General features: G+C 40.8%; 1 protein-coding gene across 1 annotated transcript in view; it reads left to right on the top strand.

Moving 5' to 3' along the window:
• LOC142749903 (tetraspanin-15-like) overlaps window positions 1-22,789 on the top strand; it is a 252,093-nt gene that overhangs the window by 149,508 nt on the left and 79,796 nt on the right. The window contains exon 5 of the mRNA XM_075858487.1: window positions 7,520-7,636. Within this exon, the coding sequence (XP_075714602.1) occupies window positions 7,520-7,636 (117 nt within the window). The remainder of the gene's footprint in view (window positions 1-7,519; window positions 7,637-22,789) is intronic.

The following is a 22,789-nucleotide window of genomic DNA, read 5'->3' as shown; positions in this document are numbered from 1 at the left end:
TCACTATCGGTTTGTGTTAACAAAGGAAGTTCTCTGGCAGAATTTATAAATCCATTTACTGTTTGGTATGTTACTTCTATTACTTAGATTCACATAACATAGGGGTTGCCTATTGGTCTCAACACTGGATACAGTTACATTGCTATATACCCTGTGCGTAGAGTATTACCATTGTATGCTTACCAGCTTCATGTTTCTATTTTTATATATTTTTCGTTGTGCTTTCTTTTTAATTGATAAAAAAAAAAACAACATCATATATCCGCATAATTGTCTTTCTTGGTTATATTACTCTGTCAAGGTCGAATTTTTGTATGTATATTGAGTATTGAACCATGTTCTAATGTGTCTTGGAGCACGTAAGAAAATACATTTGTAAAAGTCTTTAAATTGCTGTTAAAGATAAAAAATAAAATAGTTGTGACATTTTACTTGCATCCTCAGTCACTCTCCCCACAGCCAGTTCTCTGTATAGAGAAATAACGTTCTTCCTTGCTTGTCAGGGAAGGAGCAGAGCCTCTACCATAGCAGCATGGCATTATAGCGGAGTAGACTTTTTCTTAGCTTGTTAGGTCTAGAAGGCTGGGTCTGATATGCTGCGTAAAAATCACACAGCGTGTCCGACCTGGAACCCGCAGTACATTCCGTCCGTAAAATCACACCACGTTGCCGTGCGGTTTTTCCAAATGGAATTTCCACTGCAGAAGCAAGCGCTCATACTTACCCCTTCTGTCTACTCTGCGCGTAGTCCGGCCTCCTACGATGACGTTGCAGGCCATGTGATGCTGCGGCCTGTGATTGGCTGCAGCGGTCACATGGGATAAAACATCATCCCAGGAGGCCGGACTGCAGAAAGAAGGAGGGCGTTCTGGGTAAGTGTGATTTTTTTTTATTTATTTATTTATTTTTTTCCGTAGTTGCGATTCCTGCGGTATAATAGCTGCGTATATGCCGCAAAACTCGCAACACTTGGCTTTCTGTTGCAGGATTTGCATTCCCATTGAATTCTATAGGGAAAACCTGCAACGAATAATCAACTAAAATGCAGCATAAACTGACATACTGTGGAATTAAATGCCGCACCGCAGGTCAATTAACTTTTACCCTGCATTTTTATACCTGCAGCGTGGGCATGAGATTTTCAAAATCTCATCCACTTTGCTGCTACTGTAAATGCTGTGGAATTTTGCAGCGTTTTACACGATGTGGGAACCCGGCCTAGGGCTACATGCACACGTTGCGTAATTTGGTGCAGAAAATCCACATCAAAACCGCAGGTAATTTCCCAAGTAAGGGCTTATTCAGACAAACGTATAATACTTCCGTGCAACGCGCATGATTTTCACGCGCGTCGCACGGACCTATGTTAGTCAATGGGGCCGTTCAGATTGTCAGTGATTTTCACACAGCGTATGTCGGCTGTGTAAAACTCACGACATGTCCTATATTTGCCCGTTTTTCGCGCATCACACACCCATTGAAGTCAATAGGTGCGTGAAAACCGCGCACGGCACACGGACGCACTTCCGTGTGATGCGCGCTACATTAGTCAAAACTATGAATGAAAACAAAAGCACGTGCTTTTCTGTTTACAAACATAAAAACAGAGGGTCATAATGATGGCGGCTGCGCGAAAATCACGAAGCCACACATCATATGCTGCTGACACACAGAGCTTTTATGGACCTTTTGCGCGCGCAAAACGCACACGCTCGTGTGAATCCGGCCTAATATTTAGTTTTTAGGTTCATTTTTTTTTTTACATTTTGATGCAGAATTAGGAGCAGATTTTACGCTGCAGATTTTGGTGTGGTTTTTTTATAAATAAGCTTGTCAGATACAATTCGGAGACCAAAACACAAGATTAGTTAACATGCTCCGAATTTTAAGATATTCACCGCAGGTCACTTTACGGTTTAGCAAAAGATGACAGAGCCACTGTGGCCCAACAGATTTACTGTAATTTACGCCTCTGTCACTTTCAGGCACATGGATAGCACAAAATTATTTTATCTGATTTATTAAGAGGCATGTCACAATGATCACCTGTCCAGAGGCGACGCTGATTGGTCTTTGGGCAGAACTCCGTGATGTCGGCTGTCTGGAGACCGCTGTATCACGGAGCTAAATGCTGCTACAGCGGAAAAAGTATAACGCTGCAGGACGTTCTAGAATGGACGTTTATAGCCTATGGGCGGTCCGCAAGTGGTTAACCCCTTCCCGACATCCGCCGTATATATACGGCGCTGCCGGGAAGGTGTTCCCGCAAAGCGCAGTACAGTTACGGCGCGGTGATGGTGCGGGCTCAGCTGTATTATACAGCTGGCACCCTCCTGTAATTGCCAGGACCGGAGCTATTCTCCGATCTGGCAGATTAACCCCTCAGATGCTGCGCTCAATAGAGCGCAGCATCTGATAGGTTTTAACCCGACCGGCAACCCAGTGACGCAATCGCTGGGTTGCTGTGGCAATCGGACGCCAGAAAATTGCGTCCGAGTCTGCCTTGTACGGGAGCCGATGAGGACCCGCCTGCGGCGCGTCCTCATAGGCTTGCTGTCAGTGAGTAACTGACAGCGCTAATACACTGCACTACGTATGTAGTGCAGTGTATTAGAGTAGCGATCGGGGCATCAGGCCCTCATGTCCCCTAGTGGGACAAGTAAAAAAAAGTTTAAAAAAAGTTAATAAAAATGTGGTAAAACAATAAAAACACACACATTTCAAATAAAAATAAAGCTAAACTGACTTTTTTCCCATAGTAAGTCTTTTATTATGGGAAAAACCGTAAAAATTAAAAAAAAAAACTATACATAATTGCTATCGCCACGTCCGTAACGACCCAAACGACAAAACTATTATGTGATTTATCCCGCACGGTGAACGCCGTAAAAAAAAAAAACATGAAAAACAACGCCAGAATCTTTGTTTTTAGGTCACATATCCTTCCAAAAAATGCTATAAAAAGTGATCAAAAAGTCACATTTACTCCAAAATAGTACTAATAAAAACGGCAATCCGTCCCGCAAAAAATAATCCCTGACACCGCTTTGTGCACGCAAAAATAATAACGTTATGGGTCTTAGAATATGGCGACACAGAAAACAAATGATTTTATAAAAAAAGTGATTTTATTGTGCAAAAGCTGCAATAAATAAAAAAAACGATATAAATTTGGTATCTCCGTAATGGTATCGACCCGCAGAAGCTAACATGTAATTTAGGACGCACTGTGGATGCCGAAAAAAAAAACAATAAAAAACTATTCCAGAATTGCTTGTTTTTGGTAATTTCCTTTACCAAAAAATGAAATAAAAAGTGATCAAAAAGTCGTATGTGTTCTAAAATGGTACCAATAAAATCTACAGCCCGTCTCGCAAAAAACAAGCCCGCACACCGCTCAATCAACAGAAAAATAAAAAAGTTACGGCACTAGTGATGAAAAACATCTCAATGCAGGGGGGGAGGGGAACATTGCTTCAGTTTCAGGGCCCTAGTATTTAGGAACTAGGAAAGGGAATGGACACAGCACATCCGCTGGAAGCGAGGGTGCCCATATTATACCAGCGCAAAACCTTCCCAGCAATATTTCCCAAACTACGAAGGATAAAAAGTCCCCAAAAGGTGCAGAGCGTTACAGAAGGGGGGATAAGAAAGAAAACCGTTTATCAGTGTGACACCAGCCTGTGCATAACGGATCGCTTCACAGCGTAACACACATCTATGGAGAATTGTATTATTTACCCCATTATTATACCCTCTTATTATGCCCTGATGTACTCCGCACAGATTACATATACTCTGATGTACTCCGCACAGATTACATATACCCCTGATATACTCCGCACAGATTACATATACCCTGATGTACTCCGCACAGATTACATATACCCCTGATATACTCCGCACAGATTACATATACCCCTGATATACTCCACACAGATTACATATACTCTGATGTACTCCGCACAGATTACATATACCCCTGATATACTCCGCACAGATTACATATACCCCTGATATACTCCACACAGATTACATATGCCACCACATTATAAACGGAAATACCAGCAAAACCCCAAACAGAACTATTACCAAGCAAAATCCATGCTCAAAATGGCGGTCTTTCCCTTCTTAGCCCTACAGTGTGCCCAAACAGCAATTTATGTCCACAAGTAAGGCATTACCATACCCGGGAGAACCCGCTTAACAATTTATGGGGTAAGATTCTCTAGGGGCACAGTATATTGTGCGGTGAATAGGCAGATCAGTGGAGAAATTGCAATTTTCACTTTGCACCATCCACTGCGTATTCATTTCTGAAAAACACCTGTGGAGTCTAAATTCTCACTACACCCCTTGATAAATGCCTTTAGGGGTGTAGTTTCTAAAACGGGGTCACTTTTGTTTGGTACATCAGGGGTTTTGCAAATGCAACATGGCGTCCGCAAACCATTCCAGCAAAATCTACGCTCCAAAAGATAAATACCGCTCCTTTTCTTCTGAATGCTCCCATATATGTAAACAGCCGATTATAACCACATATGGGGTGTTACCGTTCTCGGGAGAAATTTATTTACAAATGTTGGGGTGCTTTTTCTTCTCTATTCCTTGTAAAAATGAAAAATGTTGATCTAAAACTACATCTTGTTGGAAAAAAAAATATTTTTTCATTTTCATGGCTTAATTCTAATTAATTCAGCAAAAAACCTTTGGGATCAAAATTTTCACTATACCCCTAGATGATTCCTCAGGGGGTGCAGTTTCCCAAATGGAGTCACTTTTGGGGTGTTTCCACTGTACTAGTACTACAGGGGCTCAGCAAATGTGACATGGCGCCCAGAAACCATTCCAAAATCCAAATGGTGCTAGTTCCATTCTGAGCCCTACCGTGTGTCCAAACAGATGTTTGTGACCACATGTGGGGTATTGTTTTACTCGGGAGAAGTTGCTTTACAAATGTTACGGTGCTTTTTCTCCTTCAGTCCTTGTGGAAATGAAAAAAAAAATACCTAAACCTACATTTTCTTTGAAAAAATGTAGATTTTCATTTTTACGGCCTACTTCCAAGAAGTTCTGTAAAACACCTGTGGGGTCAAACTGCTCACTGTACCCCTAGATAATTTCCTCATGGGGTGTAGTTTCCAAAATGGGGTCACTTGTTGGGGGTTTCCACTGTTTTGTCACCTCTGGGGCTTTGTAAATGTGACATGGCCTCCGCAAACCATTCCTGCTAAATGTGAACTCCAAAAGCCAAATGGCGCTCTTTCCCTTCTAAGCCCTGCCGTGTGTCCAAAGAACCGTTTATTACCACATGTGGGGTATTGTTTTACTCAGGAGAAATTGCTCTACAAATGTTGTGGTGCATTTTCTACTTTAGTTCTTTTGGAAATGAAAAAAAATGCTTGCTACACCCCTAAATAAATTCCTCAAGGGGTGTAGTTTCCCAAATGGGGTCACTTTTGGGGGGTTTCCACTGTTTTAGTTCCACAAGACCTGTTCAGAGCTGACATGCTGCCTAAAATATATTCTAATAAAAAGGAGGTCCAAAATCCACCAGGTGCTCCTTTGCTTCTGAGGCCGGTGCTTCAGTCCAGTAGCACACTAAAGCCACATGTGGGATATTTCCTAAAACTGCAGAACCTGGGCAATAAATATTGAGTTGCATTTCTCTGGTAAAACTTTGTGTTACAAATAAATGGATTAAAAATTAATTTCTGCAACAAAAAAAATATGAAATTTGTAAATTTTACCTCTACTTTGGTTCAATTCCTGTGAAACGTCTAAAGGGTTAAGAAACTTTCTAAATGCTGTTTTGTATACTTTGAGGGGTGGAGTTTTTAAAATGGGGTGACTTTTTGAAGGTTTCTAATATATAAGGCCCTAAAAGCCACTTCACAACTAAACTGGCGCCTGTAAAAATAGCCTTTTGAAATTTTCTTGAAAATGTGAGAAATTGCTGCTAAAGTTCTAAGCCTTGTAATATCCTAGAAAAATAAAAGGATGTTCAAAAAACGATGTCAATCTAATGTAGACATATGGGGGATGTTAATTAGCGACTACTTTGTGTGGTATAACAGCCTTTTTTTTTACAAGCAGATACATTTAAATGGAGAAAAATGCAAATTTTTGCAATTTTTCGCTAAATTTTGGTGTTTTTCACATTTAAATACTGTATGTATCGAGTAAATTTTGCCAGTAACAAAGTCCAATGTGTCACAAGAAAACAATGTCAGAATCGCTTGGATAGGTTAAAGCATTCCGAAGTTATTACAACATAAAGTGAAATATGTCAGATTTGAAAAATAAGGAAGGTCCAAAGTGGCTAAAGAGGGAAGGGGTTAACCTAAAAAGGAGTCAATATACCACTAGTTACTATAAAACGTATACATTTTATTGTGTACAAATACATAAAAACTATTACATAAAAAATTTACAGAAATGATAACGACCACAGTGTGTGAAGGTGGAAACCAGACAGCATAAGTCTGAAATGATGATATGCATGTAATACATATATAACAAGAAACGAGGATATGGTTGTGTATATACAAAAATTTATATAAGAGCTTTACTTGAAATACTGATAGGGGAGTCACATTATGTGATAGCCCAGGTAAAGCTCACAAACGATGACATGTGTTAGTAGCACATGTCAGGCCATCACCCACCAGACACAAGGTATGGTAGGTGAAGTGGCTGGACAATGCCAGTCACATGAACACAGAGGTACAAAATACAACATATCCCGAATACCAAATAACAGTCTTACCCATAGCACAGTGTCCGGCTGTCTGGCGTCACACCCCAACGCACGTTTCGGCCAAAGCCTTGGTCTTGGGGTTTCATTAGATTTCCATTGATTTCTTCTGGTAGTGCATACTGTGGATGTCACACAGTATAGTATAAACCTTCACTACTCTGAATCCCGTGTTAACTTGCTGCAGGGGAAGTCAGAAGGGAGTAAATTGTCAGCTGCCAGAGGGGAAGGAGTTTGAATCTGCTCGTAGTGGCACAAATTAGCAGGAGCAGCACCAAGAGGGATATAGAAGTAGAGAAAGGTATTTTTATATACTAGAAGTCCTGCAAGTTACTTTTAAAACAATTCACCGCATTTCTAGACTTTTGGTATGAAAATTATTCATGGAAATACATTTCAATTCCAATTTTTATTTTATTTTTTTTACATTTTTTCTATTAAATATCAGGCAATGTCAAACTCCACTCTGGGCCATGTTAATTCAAACTTTTGGAAAAGTTCATGTTTGTTCACATTTTTTTCTGCAGTTCCTTAGTTTGATACTTTCACTCATATTAGGTCTCATATGAAGCCCGAAACAATCCTACTAATGCCCACACTTCCATTTGTAATGGTTTGTGCATTGGCGACGGTAATAGATGACTCCCTACATTATGCAAGGGAAGAGACAGACTCCTACTGCGTTAATAAGTAAAATGACAAGGCTAGTAGCACTCCGTTCTGCCCTTCTCACAGACATTCTCTCATTTCTTATCCCTGCAGTTTTCTTGCTGTGGAGGAGACCAGTTTACAGACTGGAAGGTGAATCCATATCATTCATGCAACAGCTCCGGGCCTCTGTCCTGTGGCGTGCCATACACCTGCTGTATAACCGGAACGGTAAGAGTCCTAATGTATTTTTTGATAAATATAGTATGGAATGCATTTTTGAGATCTAAAAATAAGAGGTGTTGTAAAATAAAAGAGCTGAAAGTGAGTAAAACAACAAGTCTTGTAATGTGATGAAGAAAGTCCCAAAGTGTAGAGGCAGCTTGAGAGAAGACCTGTATTCCTGTATGGAAGGAGGTTATGAGAGAGGAAAAACTAATTCAGGGAAGGAGTGCATAGTGGGCTATGGTTTATTTTTTACTTAAACGGTGTCCTTTTAGAATATGGTGGTATAGAATACAGTTAAAGAATATTGTGCAGTATAATTTTTGGATTTACTATGGGCGCCTATGAGTGGTATATGCTTCTGTGTGTCTTTATAATGTCATATGTCGCAGTCCATCAAAGGCATGCGTTGGGAAATCCTCAACGTATACTTGCGATGGAAGGCTCAAACGTTTTGTGAACTCCGCCTTAAAGGCAATGCATAAAGGTTGTAATTTTATGCCGTGGTTAATGGGGTTTTCCTGACAAGGTACACGGACTTCATTAAAAGAGGTCCGCCGAGCAGAGAGACATGGGGAACAGCATAGGCGCCATAAAAAAAAATGGTCTATGCTAAAAAAAAAAACGGTCTGTGACACCAATATAGTTTATGATCCGTGACCACGCTGAGTGTGTACAAAAAAAAAAAAAGGGATTCCCAACATCCTCATATGTGTTTTGGTCAGATGACCACATATTCGTGGCAATAGAAGCGAGTATGTGTATAGATAGATATTATATTACTAAAAATATCTGGATACCTGACCATCACATATGAGGATGTTGGGAATCCATTCTAAGACCATGACCATTAATATGGAGTCAGGCCCCCTTTTGCAGTTAGAACAGTCTCCACTCTTCTGGGAAGGCTTTCTACAAAATTTTGGAGTGTCTGTGGGAATTTGTGCCCATTCATCCAAAAGTACATTTGTCTGGTCAGACACTGGTGTAGGATAAGAAGGTCTAGCTAGCAATCTACATTCCAATTCATCCAAAAGTTGTTTCATGGGGTTAAAGTACGCGACAGCCGTTAAGGGGAAGTATGGAGCGGGCTCACAGGCTGAGCTCGCTCCATACTCGGCGGGTGACGGCTGTGTTATACAGCCGACACCTCACTGCAACGGGCGGAATAAAAAATCACTTTGATTTCGCCCGTCTAACACCTTTAATGCCGTGGTCAATCGCGACCGCAGCATTTAAATTGTTAGAATCGGGCTGCCACCCCCCCCCCCCTCCACAACGCGATCGGTGGGTGACAATGGTTGTTATGGCAGCCTGGGGCCTTCCGGGTCTGCCATCTTTGCATTCCTTTGAAGGCCTGCCACTGGGCTTCAAAGGAGACTGTCTGTATCATGATATACTGCAATACATTAGTATCGTAGTATATCATGCAAGCAATCCAACGATCGCTGGTTCATAGTCCCCTAGGGGGACTAATAAATAAAGTTAAAAAAAATCTCTATCTCTCTCTCTATCTATCTAATCTAATCTATCTCATATCTATCTATCTAATCTAATCTATCTCATATCTATCTGTCTATCTGTCTATCTAATCTAATCTATCTCATATCTATCTAATCTAATCTATCTCCTATCTATCTAATCTTATCGATCTATCTATCTACATCCATCCTAATTTTTAGGCTAGGTTAATTTTACCAGTGAGATAGATTATATTTAAAAAAAAATGAAAATCACATTGTCAAAATTTATATATATTTATTTGCATTGTCCACAGAGAAATAAGTATTTGATCCCTTTGGCAAACAAGACTTAATACTTGGTGGCAAAACCCTTGTTGGCAAGCACAGCAGTCAGACGTTTTTTGTAGTTGATGATGAGGTTTGCACACATGTTAGATGGAATTTTGGCCCACTCCTCTTTGCAGATCATCTGTAAATCATTAAGATTTCGAGGCTGTCGCTTGGCAACTCGGATCTTCAGCTCCCTCCATAAGTTTTCGATGGCTAGGCCACTCCATGACCTTAATGTGCTTCTTTTTGAGCCATGCCTTTGTTGCCTTGGCTGTATGTTTCGGGTCATTGTCGTGCTGGAAGACCCAGCCACGGGCCATTTTTAATGTCCTGGTGGAGGGAAGGAGGTTGTCACTCAGGATTTGACGGTACATAGCTCCATCCATTCTCCCATTGATGCGGTGAAGTAGTCCTGTGCCCTTGGCAGAGAAACACCCCCAAAACATAATGTTTCCACCTCCATGCTTGACAGTGGGGACGGTGTTCTTTGGGTCATAGGCAGCATTTCTCTTCCTCCAAACACAGCGAGTTGTTAATGCCAAAGAGCTCAATTTTAGTCTCATCTGACCACAGCACCTTCTCCCAATCACTCTCAGAATCATCCAGATGTTCATTTGCAAACTTCAGACAGGCCTGTACATGTGCCTTCTTGAGCAGGGGGACCTTGCGGGCACTGCAGGATTTTAATCCATTATGGCGTAATGTGTTACCAATGGTTTTCTTGGTGACTGTGGTCCCAGCTGCCTTGAGATCATTAACAAGTTCCCCCCGTGTAGTTTTCGGCTGAGCTCTCACCTCCCTCAGGATCAAGGATACCCCACGAGGAGAGATTTTGCATGGAGCCCCAGATCGATGTCGATTGACAGTCATTTTGTATGTCTTCCATTGTCTTACTATTGCACCAACAGTTGTCTCCTTCTCACCCAGCGTCTTACTTATGGTTTTGTAGCCCATTCCAGCCTTGTGCAGGTCTATGATCTTGTCCCTGACATCCTTAGAAAGCTCTTTGGTCTTGCCCATGTTGTAGAGGTTAGAGTCAGACTAATTGAGTCTGTGGACAGGAGTCTTGTATACAGGTGACCATGTAAGACAGCTGTCTTTAATGCAGGCACCAAGTTGATTTGGAGAGTGTAACTGGTCTGGAGGAGGCTGAGCTCTTAATGGTTGGTAGGGGATCAAATACTTATATCTCTGTGCAAAATGCAAATAAATATATATAATTTTGACTGTGATTTTCAGTTTTTTTTTTCTATATAATCTATCCCTCACTGGTAAAATTAACCTAGCCTAAAAATTCTAGACTGTTCATGTCTTTGACAGTGGGCAAACTTACAAAATCAGCAAGGGATCAAATGCTTATTTCTTTCACTGTATATATATGTATGTGTGTGTATATATATATATATATATATATATATATATATATATTATCATGCAAATTTCTGGGGGGTTTTGGTCACCATAGCTCTTAAAAAAAAAAAAAATAATTGAATTAACAGTGATCCAAAAGTTGCATGTTCACCAAAATGGGATCGATGAATACAACCGCTCGCCCCACAAAATGTAAGCCCTCACACCTCTAAGTTGATGGAAAAATAAAGTTATGGCTCTCGGAATATGGTGACACAACATTTTTGTTTTTTTAACAAATAGTTTTTTTTTTTTAAAAAGTGGTAAAACATACAAATAAAACATATAAAATTGCTATCCCCATAATCGTATTAGCCTGTAGAATAAGGTGAATATGTCGTTTTTATCGCATGATGGATAGGGTCAAATCAACCCCCCCTCCCCCACAAAAAAAATTGCATAATCGCTGTTTTGTTGCCCATTTTACCCCACAAATAATTTTTTTCAGCTTCCCAGTACATTATGCGGTACAATAAATGCCATGAAAAACTACAACTTGGCCCACAAAAAAGAAGCCCTCTTATGGTTATGTCGACGGAGAAATAAAAAAAGTTATGGCTTTTGAAAGGCGGGGAGGAAAAAACAAAAATAAACTCTAATTGGCCTTTTCTTTAAGGGGTTAAGGTGAGGACTCTGTGCAGGCTAATACAGCCAACACTTGGCTATGTGCATGGAGATTTTGGGATTTTTGCACAGCTGCTCGACAATAGAAACCTACTTCATGAAGCTTCTGACACACAATTCTTGTTGTGATGTCACTTCCAGAGGCAGTTTGGATCTGTGTGGTTAGTGATGCAACAACAGAGGGTAGATGACTATTACGCGCCACACGTCTCAGCACTCGGCAGCCACAATCTGAGTTTTCAGGTCTACCACTTTGTGGCTGAGCTGTTACTCCTAGACAATTACACTTCACAATAATAGCACTTATAATTGACCGGGATGGATCTAGCAGATCAGAAACTTCTTGCGCATTAGTTGTGGTAAAGATGGAATCCTATGACCATGCCACGTTTTGAAGTCACTCAGGTCTTCAGTACAACCCATACTACTAATAAATATTTTTCTTTGGCGATTGCATGGCTGTGTGCTTGATTTTCTGTACCTGTTTGAAATTAAACATAAGCATTAATTGGCATTATATAGGAGTATAATATTATTTTTATATTGCAAACTATTAAATTCCGGCATGTGCTATTCTATGATAATTTATATCATTTACTATTAAGGACACATTGTTTTAAATATCATATCTAATAAGACGTTGACACAATCACTCGGATGATTTCTCCGGTCACATTCATTACTGGATTCTGATAGCAAAGCTGAAAAGACAAGTCTGTCGAATTTAACCCATAATAATCTTTTGCTGTGTTCGTTCAGTGAGATGGCCACTAATTTGTTTTCATGATCTGTGGTAAAGATCATTACATTGAACAAATGGCAAGAAGATTAATACCCTGGATCAATCCCACCCATTAGTGAGATCATAAAGAAAGCCATTATCTCAAGAGCAAGTCTACTTCTCCATAAATCTAACTATAGCGGCATGAATCCTAGTTCATTGATACTTAGTGACTGCCCTGAGGAAATGTCACCCAACGGATGTCATGGTCATTGTTACATCACTACTGAGTAACCCTTTATATTCCACTTCTCATATCCATCCTCCGTTTGTGCTTGTTGTAACACTTGTAAAATAATGCACCGTTTTATGTTTTAAGGCATTAGTGAAAAGTTGGCACGGTGCCCTTGCCAGCTTTGGTGGATCTAGAAATTCTCTTTCCTCAACTAAAGGTCAATTGATCTCTCCAATGCCATACACAACCAAAGTACTTGTTAGTCATCTCCAACTCTGCATGTTGAATCCCCGCAGATGGGAGACATCAATGTAAATCTGCATTCATGTTTTAATAATCAGTAAATATATTATCAGCTTCTGAAAAAAGGAAATAGCCTCTCCTCCCCCACACACAAACGTCATCAGAAAGCTCATGAAAAGAATTTATTAGAGATTCATGTCTGAAACAGATACGACAAAATCTCATCTCATTTCAATAATCAGTGGAGTGTGACTGGGAGAGAACGAACTCTTCTGCACACACAACTAATGAAAGAAAAATCTTTTCATTTACATCCCCACATTTAATACATTTGTGTGCTCCAGGTATAGGGCTGGACGAGAAGTTGCAAGTAAATGTTGCTGTTCTACATAAACGTTGAGTTCTTATCGGGATCTTGAAATAATGAGCACTTTAAAAATGCATTAAAATGTCTGAGCTGAAAATTAACTGCTGGGAGCTGTGAGATATATAGAGATCTGTCTGTAAACAATCCTCCGGTCCACTTTATTGGACAGTTAATAATGAATCCCTTAATCCATCTAAAATATACGGCTTTACATTAGACTTACCGTATGGTTTTTCTCAAAATGAGAAATTTAATCACACACAAATAAAATAAAAATATATATATTATATATATATATATCACACACACACGCGCGCACACACCATATCATTCCAATCAATTTATATTATACATTGTGTGTAGAGCACAGGGCCCCAAACATTAAAATGGAGGCCCCGTCTGTTGCAGTTTTCGCAAACCCCGACCCTTAACTACCAGGGACTGGAGGACTTGGTGCTTGTTTGTCCACATTTGTCTGATTCTTGGGTTAATTTCCTTTTTTGTAGGACCTATGGAGAGGGGATCCCTGCGCAGGTTATCACCACCCATTAAAAAAAGGGATCCAGGTAACCCTCTTTCTCAAAGGGCCCCATAGCAGTCGCATGGTCTGCATTTATGGTATGTATGCCCTTGGAATTCCCTCAGAGTTTTTGCAAGCTCCCAACATAGTCATTGCAGCATCGGTCAAGATTTGCTCCTCTTGGAGGGAGAGATCATTGTGACACAAGTGGAATCTCTACTGGTGACATCATACAATATCAAGGCGCTATTGATATCATAGACTAAATTTTTTTCAATACTGTCAATATGGCATTATAATTGGTAAAGCAGTATTTGGAAGCTGGGTTATCACATACATGTAGATAAATAGATACAGTCAAGGAAATAAGTATTTGATCCCTTGCTGATTTTGTAAGTTTGCCCACTGTCAAAGACATTAACAGTCTAGAATTTTTAGGCTAGGTTAATTTTACCAGTGAGAGATAGATTATATTTAAAAAAAAAACTGAAAATCACATAGTCAAAATTATATATATTTATTTGCATTGTGCACAGAGAAATAAGTATTTGATCCCTTTGGCAAACAAGACTTAATACTTGGTGGCAAAACCCTTGTTGGCAAGCACAGCAGTCAGACGTTTTTTGTAGTTAATGATGAGGTTTGCACACATGTTAGATGGAATTTTGGCCCACTCCTCTTTGCAGATCATCTGTAAATCATTACGATTTCGAGGCTGTCGCTTGGCAACTCGGATCTTCAGCTCCCTCCATAAGTTTTCGATGGGATTAAGGTCTGGAGACTGGCTAGGCCACTCCATGACCTTTTAATGTGCGTCTTTTTGAGCCACTCCTTTGTTGCCTTGGCTGTATGTTTCGGGTCATTGTCGTGCTGGAAGACCCAGCCACGAGCCATTTTTAATGTCCTGGTGGAGGTAAGGAGGTTGTCACTCAGGATTTGACGGTACATGGCTCCATCCATCCATTCTCCCATTGATGCGGTGAAGTAGTCCTGTGCCCTTAGCAGAGAAACACCCCCAAAACATAATGTTTCCACCTCAATGCTTGACAGTGGGGACGGTGTTCTTTGGGTCATAGGCAGCATTTCTCTTCCTCCAAACACGGCGAGTTGAGTTAATGCCAAAGAGCTAAATTTTAGTCTCATCTGACCACAGCACCTTCTCCCAATCACTCTCAGAATCATCCAGATGTTCATTTGCAAACTTCAGACGGGCCTGTACATGTGCCTTCTTGAGCAGGGGGACCTTGCGGGCACTGCAGGATTTTAATCTATTACGGCGTAATGTGTTACCAATGGTTTTCTTGGTGACTGTGGTCCCAGCTGCCTTGAGATTATTAACAAGTTCCCCCCGTGTAGTTTTCGGCTGAGCTCTCACCTTCCTCAGGATCAAGGATACCCCACGAGGTGAGATTTTGCATGGAGCCCCAGATCGATGTCCATTGACAGTCATTTTGTATGTCTTCCATTTTCTTACTATTGCACCAACAGTTGTCTCCTTCTCACCCAGCTTCTTACTTATGGTTTTGTAGCCCATTCCAGCCTTGTACAGGTCTATGATCTTGTCCCTGACATCCTTAGAAAGCTCTTTGGTCTTGCCCATGTTGTAGAGGTTAGAGTCAGACTGATTAATTGAGTCTGTGGACAGAAGTCTTGTATACAGGTGACAATTTAAGACAGCTGTCTTTAATGCAGGCACCAAGTTGATTTGGAGCGTGTAACTGGTCTGGAGGAGGCTGATCTCTTAATGGTTGGTAGGGGATCAAATACTTATTTCCCTGTGCACAATGCAAATAAATATATATAATATTGACAATGTGATTTTCTTTATTTTTTTTTATATAATCTATCTCTCACTGGTAAAATTAACCTAGCCTAAAAATTCTATACTGTTCATGTCTTTGACAGTGGGCAAACTTACAAAATCAGCAAGGGATCAAATACTTATTTCCTTCACTGTAGATATACATATGACTGAACCTGAAGACAGGAGTGGGCATAACTCTACAAGCTGATTCTGGTATTCATTGACCCCTTTCAAAATAGGGCTTCCAATCCTTGGAGAAACTAGTGAAACGGAGCTACTCAGAGTCTTAAAATTGTATACAACTTGCATTCTTTATGGAGAAAAAATTGTTTACGACAAATACTGAAAAATTCTGCAATAATCAAAGGGCTGCATGCTATTTTTTTCCAGGGAATAACGGTGATCACATTCACTTTATTTCCGCTTGTAGCCCAAACCTAAACTACTTTTCTCCAGGGATACGTAGTTGAAAGTCCTATATATGCCACTTTAAGTTGTTGCATAGCCCTAGTCTTAGAGGAACTCTTCACTATTGTGGTTCTTTACTTCACAAGCATTTCACATAACTGCAACTGTCTGAGTACCAGATATTCTATCTACAATGCGTACTGATTTGCATGAAAAGGCTATAGAGCCATTCTCTTCAAACTGTGAAGGGTCCATAAATTATTGGTAGGACACAACTGGGCAGGCAATTTTGATCATAAGCCGAACAGGCCTTCTCTGGCTGCAACAAATATTGGTTTAGCAAAATAATTGACTCCATTTGTGCTTGTTTTCGTGATCTACTTGGTGTAGGAGACAAATGAAAGATAGAAAACATAGATACATTTTTTATTTTGCCATGGACTTTAACCAATGTTGAGGCCCTAGCGTGACCATTTTCTGGCTGGTGAGGCCCCAGTAGAAATAGATTTAGAAGCCATGCTATAGAGATCAATGCAGTAATCTACTGACTATACTACTAAGGATTAACTATGGCATGTAAAATGTCCACATATATTAAGCTTTCTATTCAGCAGTGTATATGACTGTGACCATGAATCACAAGATTTATATCTGAATACATGGATCTGTTCCTTTAATGAACAAGTTTGCTCCCAGCCTCCCTCTGAAAACCGTGTGGCTGTATGTATACCGTATGGCCACGGGTGATGTCTCTCAGTATGACCTTACATTCCTTGATCATGTGACATCACATGACCAATGTACGGGATACCTTGCTCAATACAGAACATCTAATAACCGCTTTATCAATAATATACAGACACCTGAATGTGGTATAAATTTCGGTCAAGGCTATTTATTAATTGTAAACCAATTGTACCTGCGTACAAAAACATTAGCCAGCCATATCAACCGTATAAAATTTGTTAACACAAAAAAAAACCATGTCAATTAATAACATACCGGAAGGGGTTCGTCATCATGCCCCACCCAGTTGTACCAACTGTGTGAGCATGCGCTCAGGCTCCCACCATTTCCAGCCTAAAAGCACCCCCCAGGCTAACTACCCCCGCCTTGACAAAAGAATAATTCCCCCACTTCAAATATCAAAGCAACATACTTTCCAGAAAGAAATAGCCTCCACACGACTGATCCCAAATTAACGGAAAGTGAACATACACATTGCATAACATATACTCGCATACAAGTATAAAACCACCATTAGATGTAGTTATATTTATGTAGTTCCAGAAAATTAATATAATCCTTTTTTTTTCTTTTTTTTTTAACCCCTTAAAGAGGCTCTGTCACCAGATTTTGCAACCCCTATCTGCTATTGCAGCAGATCGGCGCTGCAATGTAGATTACAGTAACGTTTTTATTTTTAAAAAACGAGCATTTTTGGCCAAGTTATGACCATTTTCGTATTTATGCAAATGAGGCTTGCAAAAGTACAACTGGGCGTGTTGAAAAGTAAAAGTACAACTGGGCGTGTATTATGTGCGTACATCGGGGCGTGTTTACTACTTTTACTAGCTGGGCGTTGTGTATAGAAGTGTCATCCACTTCTCTTCACAACGCCCAGCTTCTGGCAGTGCAGCACTGTGACGTCACTCACAGGTCCTGCATCGTGTCGGCACCAGAGGCTACAGATGATTCTGCAGCAGCATCGGCGTTTGCAGGTAAATCGATGTAGCTACTTACCTGCAAATGCTGATGCTGCTGCAGAATCAACTGTAGCCTCTGGTGCCGACACGATGCAGGACCTGTGAGTGACGTCACAGTGCTGCACTGCCAGAAGCTGGGCGTTGTGAAGAGAAGTGGATGACACTTCTATACACAACGCCCAGCTAGTAAAAGTAGTAAACACGCCCCGATGTACGCACATAATACACGCCCAGTTGTACTTTTACTTTTCAACACGCCCAGTTGTACTTTTGCAAGCCTCATTTGCATAAATACGAAAATGGTCATAACTTGGCCAAAAATGCTCGTTTTTTAAAAATAAAAACGTTACTGTAATCTACATTGCAGCGCCTATCTGCTGCAATAGCAGATAGGGGCTGCAAAATCTGGTGACAGAGCCTCTTTAAGGCTCAGAGCCCATTTTTCAAATCTGACATATTTCACTTTATGTGGTAATAACGTCGGAATGCTTAAACCTATCCAAGCGATTCTGAGATTGTTTTCTCGTGACACATTGGGCTTTATGTTAGTGGTAAAATTTGGACGATATATTCAGTGCTTATTGGTGAAAATTTGCAAAATTTAGGGAAAATTTATAAAAAATAGCATTTTTCAGAATTTAAATGCATCTGCTTGTAAAACAGACGGTTATACCACCCAAAATAGTTACTAGTTCACATTTCCCATATGTCTACTTTAGATTGGCATCGTTTTTTGAACATTATTTTATTTTTCTTGGACGTTACAAGGCTTAGAACATAAACAGTAATTTCTCTTTTTTTGAAGAAAATTTCAAAAGCCTTTTTTTTAAGGTACCTCTTCAGTTCTGAAGTGGCTTTGAGGAGCCTATGTATTAGAAACCCCCATAAAACACCCCATTTTAAAAACTAGACCCCTCAAAGTATTAAAAACAGCATTTAGAAAGTTTTTTAACCCTTCAGGCTTTTCACAGAAGTTAAAGCAAAGTGGAGGTGAAATTTGCAAATTTAATTTTTCTTGCTGAATTTCAATTTTATTCAATTTTTTTTGTGTAACACGGAAGGTTTTACCAGAGAAACACTACTAAATATGTATTGTCCAGATTCTGCAGTTTTTAGAAATGTCCCACATGTGGCTCTACTGCGCTCCTGGAATAAAACACAAGCCCTAGAAGCAAAGAAGCACCTACTGCATTTTAAGGCCCCTTTTTTATTAGAATATATTTTAGGCAGCATGCCAGGTTTGAGGAGGTGTTGAGGTGCCAAAACAGTAGGAATCCCCCAATAGTGACCCCATTTTGGAAACTACACCCCTCAAGGAATTAATTTATGGCTGTTATCATTTTGACCACACAGTTTTTTCACAGCACCTATTTTAATTGGGCTGTGAAATTAAAAAAATGAAATTTTTTCCAATAAGATGTAATTTATGATCAAAATTTCCTATTTTCACAGGGAACAAAATACCCCATTTTGTTGCCCAATTTGTCCTGAGTGCGGCAATACCCCATTTGTGGTGATAAACTGCCGTTTTTGGGCCCATTGGAGGGCTCAGAAGGAAAGGAGCGCTATGTGTTTGTTGGAGTCCAGATTTTGCTGGATTGGTTTTCGGGTGCCATGTCGCATTTGCAGAGTCCCAGAGGTATCAAAGCAATGGAAACCCACCAGAAGTGACCCCATTTTGGAAACTACACCCTTCAAAAATTCATTTATGGGTAATGTGACTATTTAGAGCCCATATTTTCTTCACAGAACTTATTTGAATTGGGCTGGGAATTTAAAAAAAAATGTTTTCCGATCATATGTAGTTTTAGGTCAAAATGTCTTATTTTCACAGGGAACAAAATACCCCATTTTGTTGCACAATTTGTCCTTAGTGCGGCAATACCCCATTTGTGGTGATAAACTGCCATTTGGGCCCATGGGAGGGCTCAGAAGCAAAGGAGTGCTATGTGTTTGTTGGAGTCCAAATTTTGCTGGATTGGTTTTCGGGTGCCATGTCGCATTTGCAGAGCCCCAGAGGTATCAAAGCAATGGAAACCCACCAGAAGTGACCCCATTTTGGAAACTACACCCCTCAAGGAATTCATTTATGGGTGTTGTGACCATTTTGACCCCACAGTTTTTTCACAGAACTTATTTGAATTGGGCTGGGAATTAAAACAAAATTATTTTTTCCAATAATGTGTCGTTTTGGCTGAAAATTTCTAATTTTCACAAGAAATAAAATACCCCATTCTGTTGCCCAATTTGTCCTGAGTGCGGCAGTGCCCCTTTTGTGGTGATAAACTGCCGTTTGGGCCCATGGGAGGGCTCAGAAGGAAAGGACCACCATTTGGCCTACTGGGGATTTTTTTGGTGCAAAGTCATGTATGCAGAAGCCCCTGAGGTACCAGTACAGTTGAAACCCCCAAGAAGTGACCCCGTTTTAAAAAACTACACCCTTGAGGCATTCATCTAGAGGTGTAGTGAGCATTTTGACCGGAGACATACACCCCATAAACTGTAATGTGGGTACTCACGGGTATGGCAATACCTTCAATGTGGCGGTTATCAGCTGCCTGGGCACGCAGCAGGGCTCAGAGGGGAAAGACGAGGGGGGATAAGCTGTGCGGAGTGCATCAGGGTAAGTAAAACTGGGGTAGATTAAAAATCATGGGATGTATGATACATTTTGAAGCACTCTTTCATACGGAGCCTTAGTTTTTCGGGACACGTGTCACATTGATATATTGTGACCTTCCTTATCCCCCTCTTATAGCAGACTTTGTACCTCTTTTGACTTTTTCCTTTCTTGCCAGTTTGGGGAACTACTCCTGGAAAGTGTTGCCCTGGTACGATGCGTGTGGCCTCGCCTCCAGAAGTACTGGGTGCCCCCCCCCTTCTTGGTCCATAAAAATTAGTTTCTTGATAACCACCTATTGAAATTCCAGGAAAGTTCCCCTCTGGCCTGTACATCGATGTAGCACGTACGCGTTGTACAATGCCATCTGTATGATGTGCCCGGCCAGCTTCTTATACCACACCGCATGGCGCTGTAGGGCTTCAGGACTTGATCTGACAAGTCCACCCCTCCCATGTACCTATTGTAGCCCAGGATGCAGTCTGGTTTGGGGGTCTCTGTACTGGTACCTCGTACAGGTACATGGGTACTGGTGTGGCATCTCTCCTGTCCTTGTACTTGACACACAATATGTTGCTGCTAGATTGTGCCCTGCTCTCATCCCTTCTGAGCGTTTGCCCTGCAGAGTCTTAGGGAGGCCTCTCAGATTTCTTCTAGCAGTGCCGCATGCCGCAGGACTATAAGCGAGGCAGTTGAAGAGTGGGACGCTGGTATAAAAATTATCCAGGTAGAGGTGGTAACCCTGGTCCAGCAGTGGGTGCACCAAATCCCACACAATTTTTGCATTAACTCACAGTAAGGGGGGGGGGGGGCATTCTGGGGGCTGAGCACTGGTGTCCTTCCCTTTATATATCCTAAATTTGTAGGTATACCCTGATGCACTCTCGCACAGTTTATACATCTTTACGCCATACCTTGCCCTCTTACACGGCAGGTACTGGCGGAATTGAACCCTCCCTTTAAAATGTACCAAGGACTCATCAATAGAAATACACTTCTCGGGGGTGTATGCTTGGGAAAAACGGGCACTGAAACGGTCTAATAGGGGTCTCCATTTATACAAACGGTCAAAACTGGGTTCATCTCGGGGTGGGCACGGCTCATTATCAGTATAATGTAAGAAGCGAAGTATTGCCTCATTTATTCATTTTTTTAGGTTACAGTTCAGTTCTGAAGTTGCTTTGAGGGGCCCATATATTAGAAACCCCTATCAAACACCCCATTTTAGAAACTAGACCCCTCAAAGTATTCACAACAGCATTTAGAAAGTTTATGAACCCTTTAGGTGTTTCACAGGAATTTAGAGCAAAGTAGAGGTGAAATCTACTTTTTTTTTTTTGTCAGAAAATCCTTTTTATACCACTTTTTTTTATAACACAAAAGGTTTTACCAGAGAAACGCAACTTCGTACTTATTACCCAGATTCTGCAGTTTAGAGAAATATCCCACATGTGGCCCTAGTGCGGTAATGGACTGAAGCACCGGCCTCTGAAGCAAAGGAGCACCTAGCGGATTTTGAGGCCTCTTTTTTTATTAGGCACCATGTCCGGTTTGAAGAGGTCTTGTGGTGCCAAAACAGTGGAAAACCCCCAAAAGTGGGGGTTTTCTTGGGGGGCATGCGACTTTTTTATCAGTTTTTATTCTATTTTTAAGTGGCGCGGTGACTAAAAAACCGCAATTCTACTATTGTTTTTTTATTCTATTTTTTTTACAGCGTTCACCGTGCGCTATAAATGACACATTCACTTTATTCTGCGCGGCGATACGATTACGGCGATACTAGATGTTTATAGTTTTTTTTTATGTCTTATGGCGTTTGCACAATAAAATACGTTTTGTAAAAAATCATTTACTTTTTGTGTTACCATATTCTAAGAGCCATAACGTTTTTATTTTTCCATCAATAAAGCCGTGCGAGGACTTATTTTTTGCGTAACGAACTGTAGTTTCCATCAATACCATTTTTAGGTACATGCAACTTTTTGATCTCTTTTTATTCCATTTTTTGGGAGGTGAAGTGACCAAACAATTGTGATTCTGGGACGGTTTATTATTATTTTCGTTTACGGCGTTCACCGCGCGGGATAAATAATAAAATAATTTTCTAGTTCAGGCCGTTACGACGGACGCGGCGATACCAATTATGTATAGTTTATTGTTTGTTTATATATTTTTATTAATAATAAAGGACTGATAAGGGAAAAAGGGGGATTTTTACTTTAATTACTTTTAAATCTTTTATTTTCTTATTTTTACACATCTTTTTTACTTTGTCCCACTAGGGGACTTGAGGGCAGGAGGCCCTGATCGCTATTCTAATACACTGTACTACATGCGTAGTGCAGTGTATTAGAACTGTCAGCTACTCACTGACAGCAAGCATAGTGGGTCCTGACGTTGTCAGGACCCACTAGGCTTCCGTCGATGGCATAGCCGGACGCCATTGTTTGGTGTCCGGTTACCATAGTCACCATCGCCGGCCGCTATCGTGTAGCAGGCCGGCGATGGCAGCTTAACCCCTAAAAAGCTGTGATCGCTATTGAACACGGCTTTTCAGGGGTTAATCAGAGGGGACACAGCGATCGGTCCCCGCTGTAGGAGCTGTGACAGCTGCTGAATAAGACAGCAGCGGTCACATCTCCTGTATGTGTTAGGAGGACGGCCGAAACGGCCGTTACTCCCGAGGCGTACTATTCCGTCATGGAGCG

Source organism: Rhinoderma darwinii, chromosome 3 (genome assembly GCF_050947455.1).
Source record: "Rhinoderma darwinii isolate aRhiDar2 chromosome 3, aRhiDar2.hap1, whole genome shotgun sequence".
NCBI classification, from domain to species: domain Eukaryota; kingdom Metazoa; phylum Chordata; class Amphibia; order Anura; family Rhinodermatidae; genus Rhinoderma; species Rhinoderma darwinii.
This window is presented reverse-complemented; position numbering and strand designations above follow the sequence as displayed.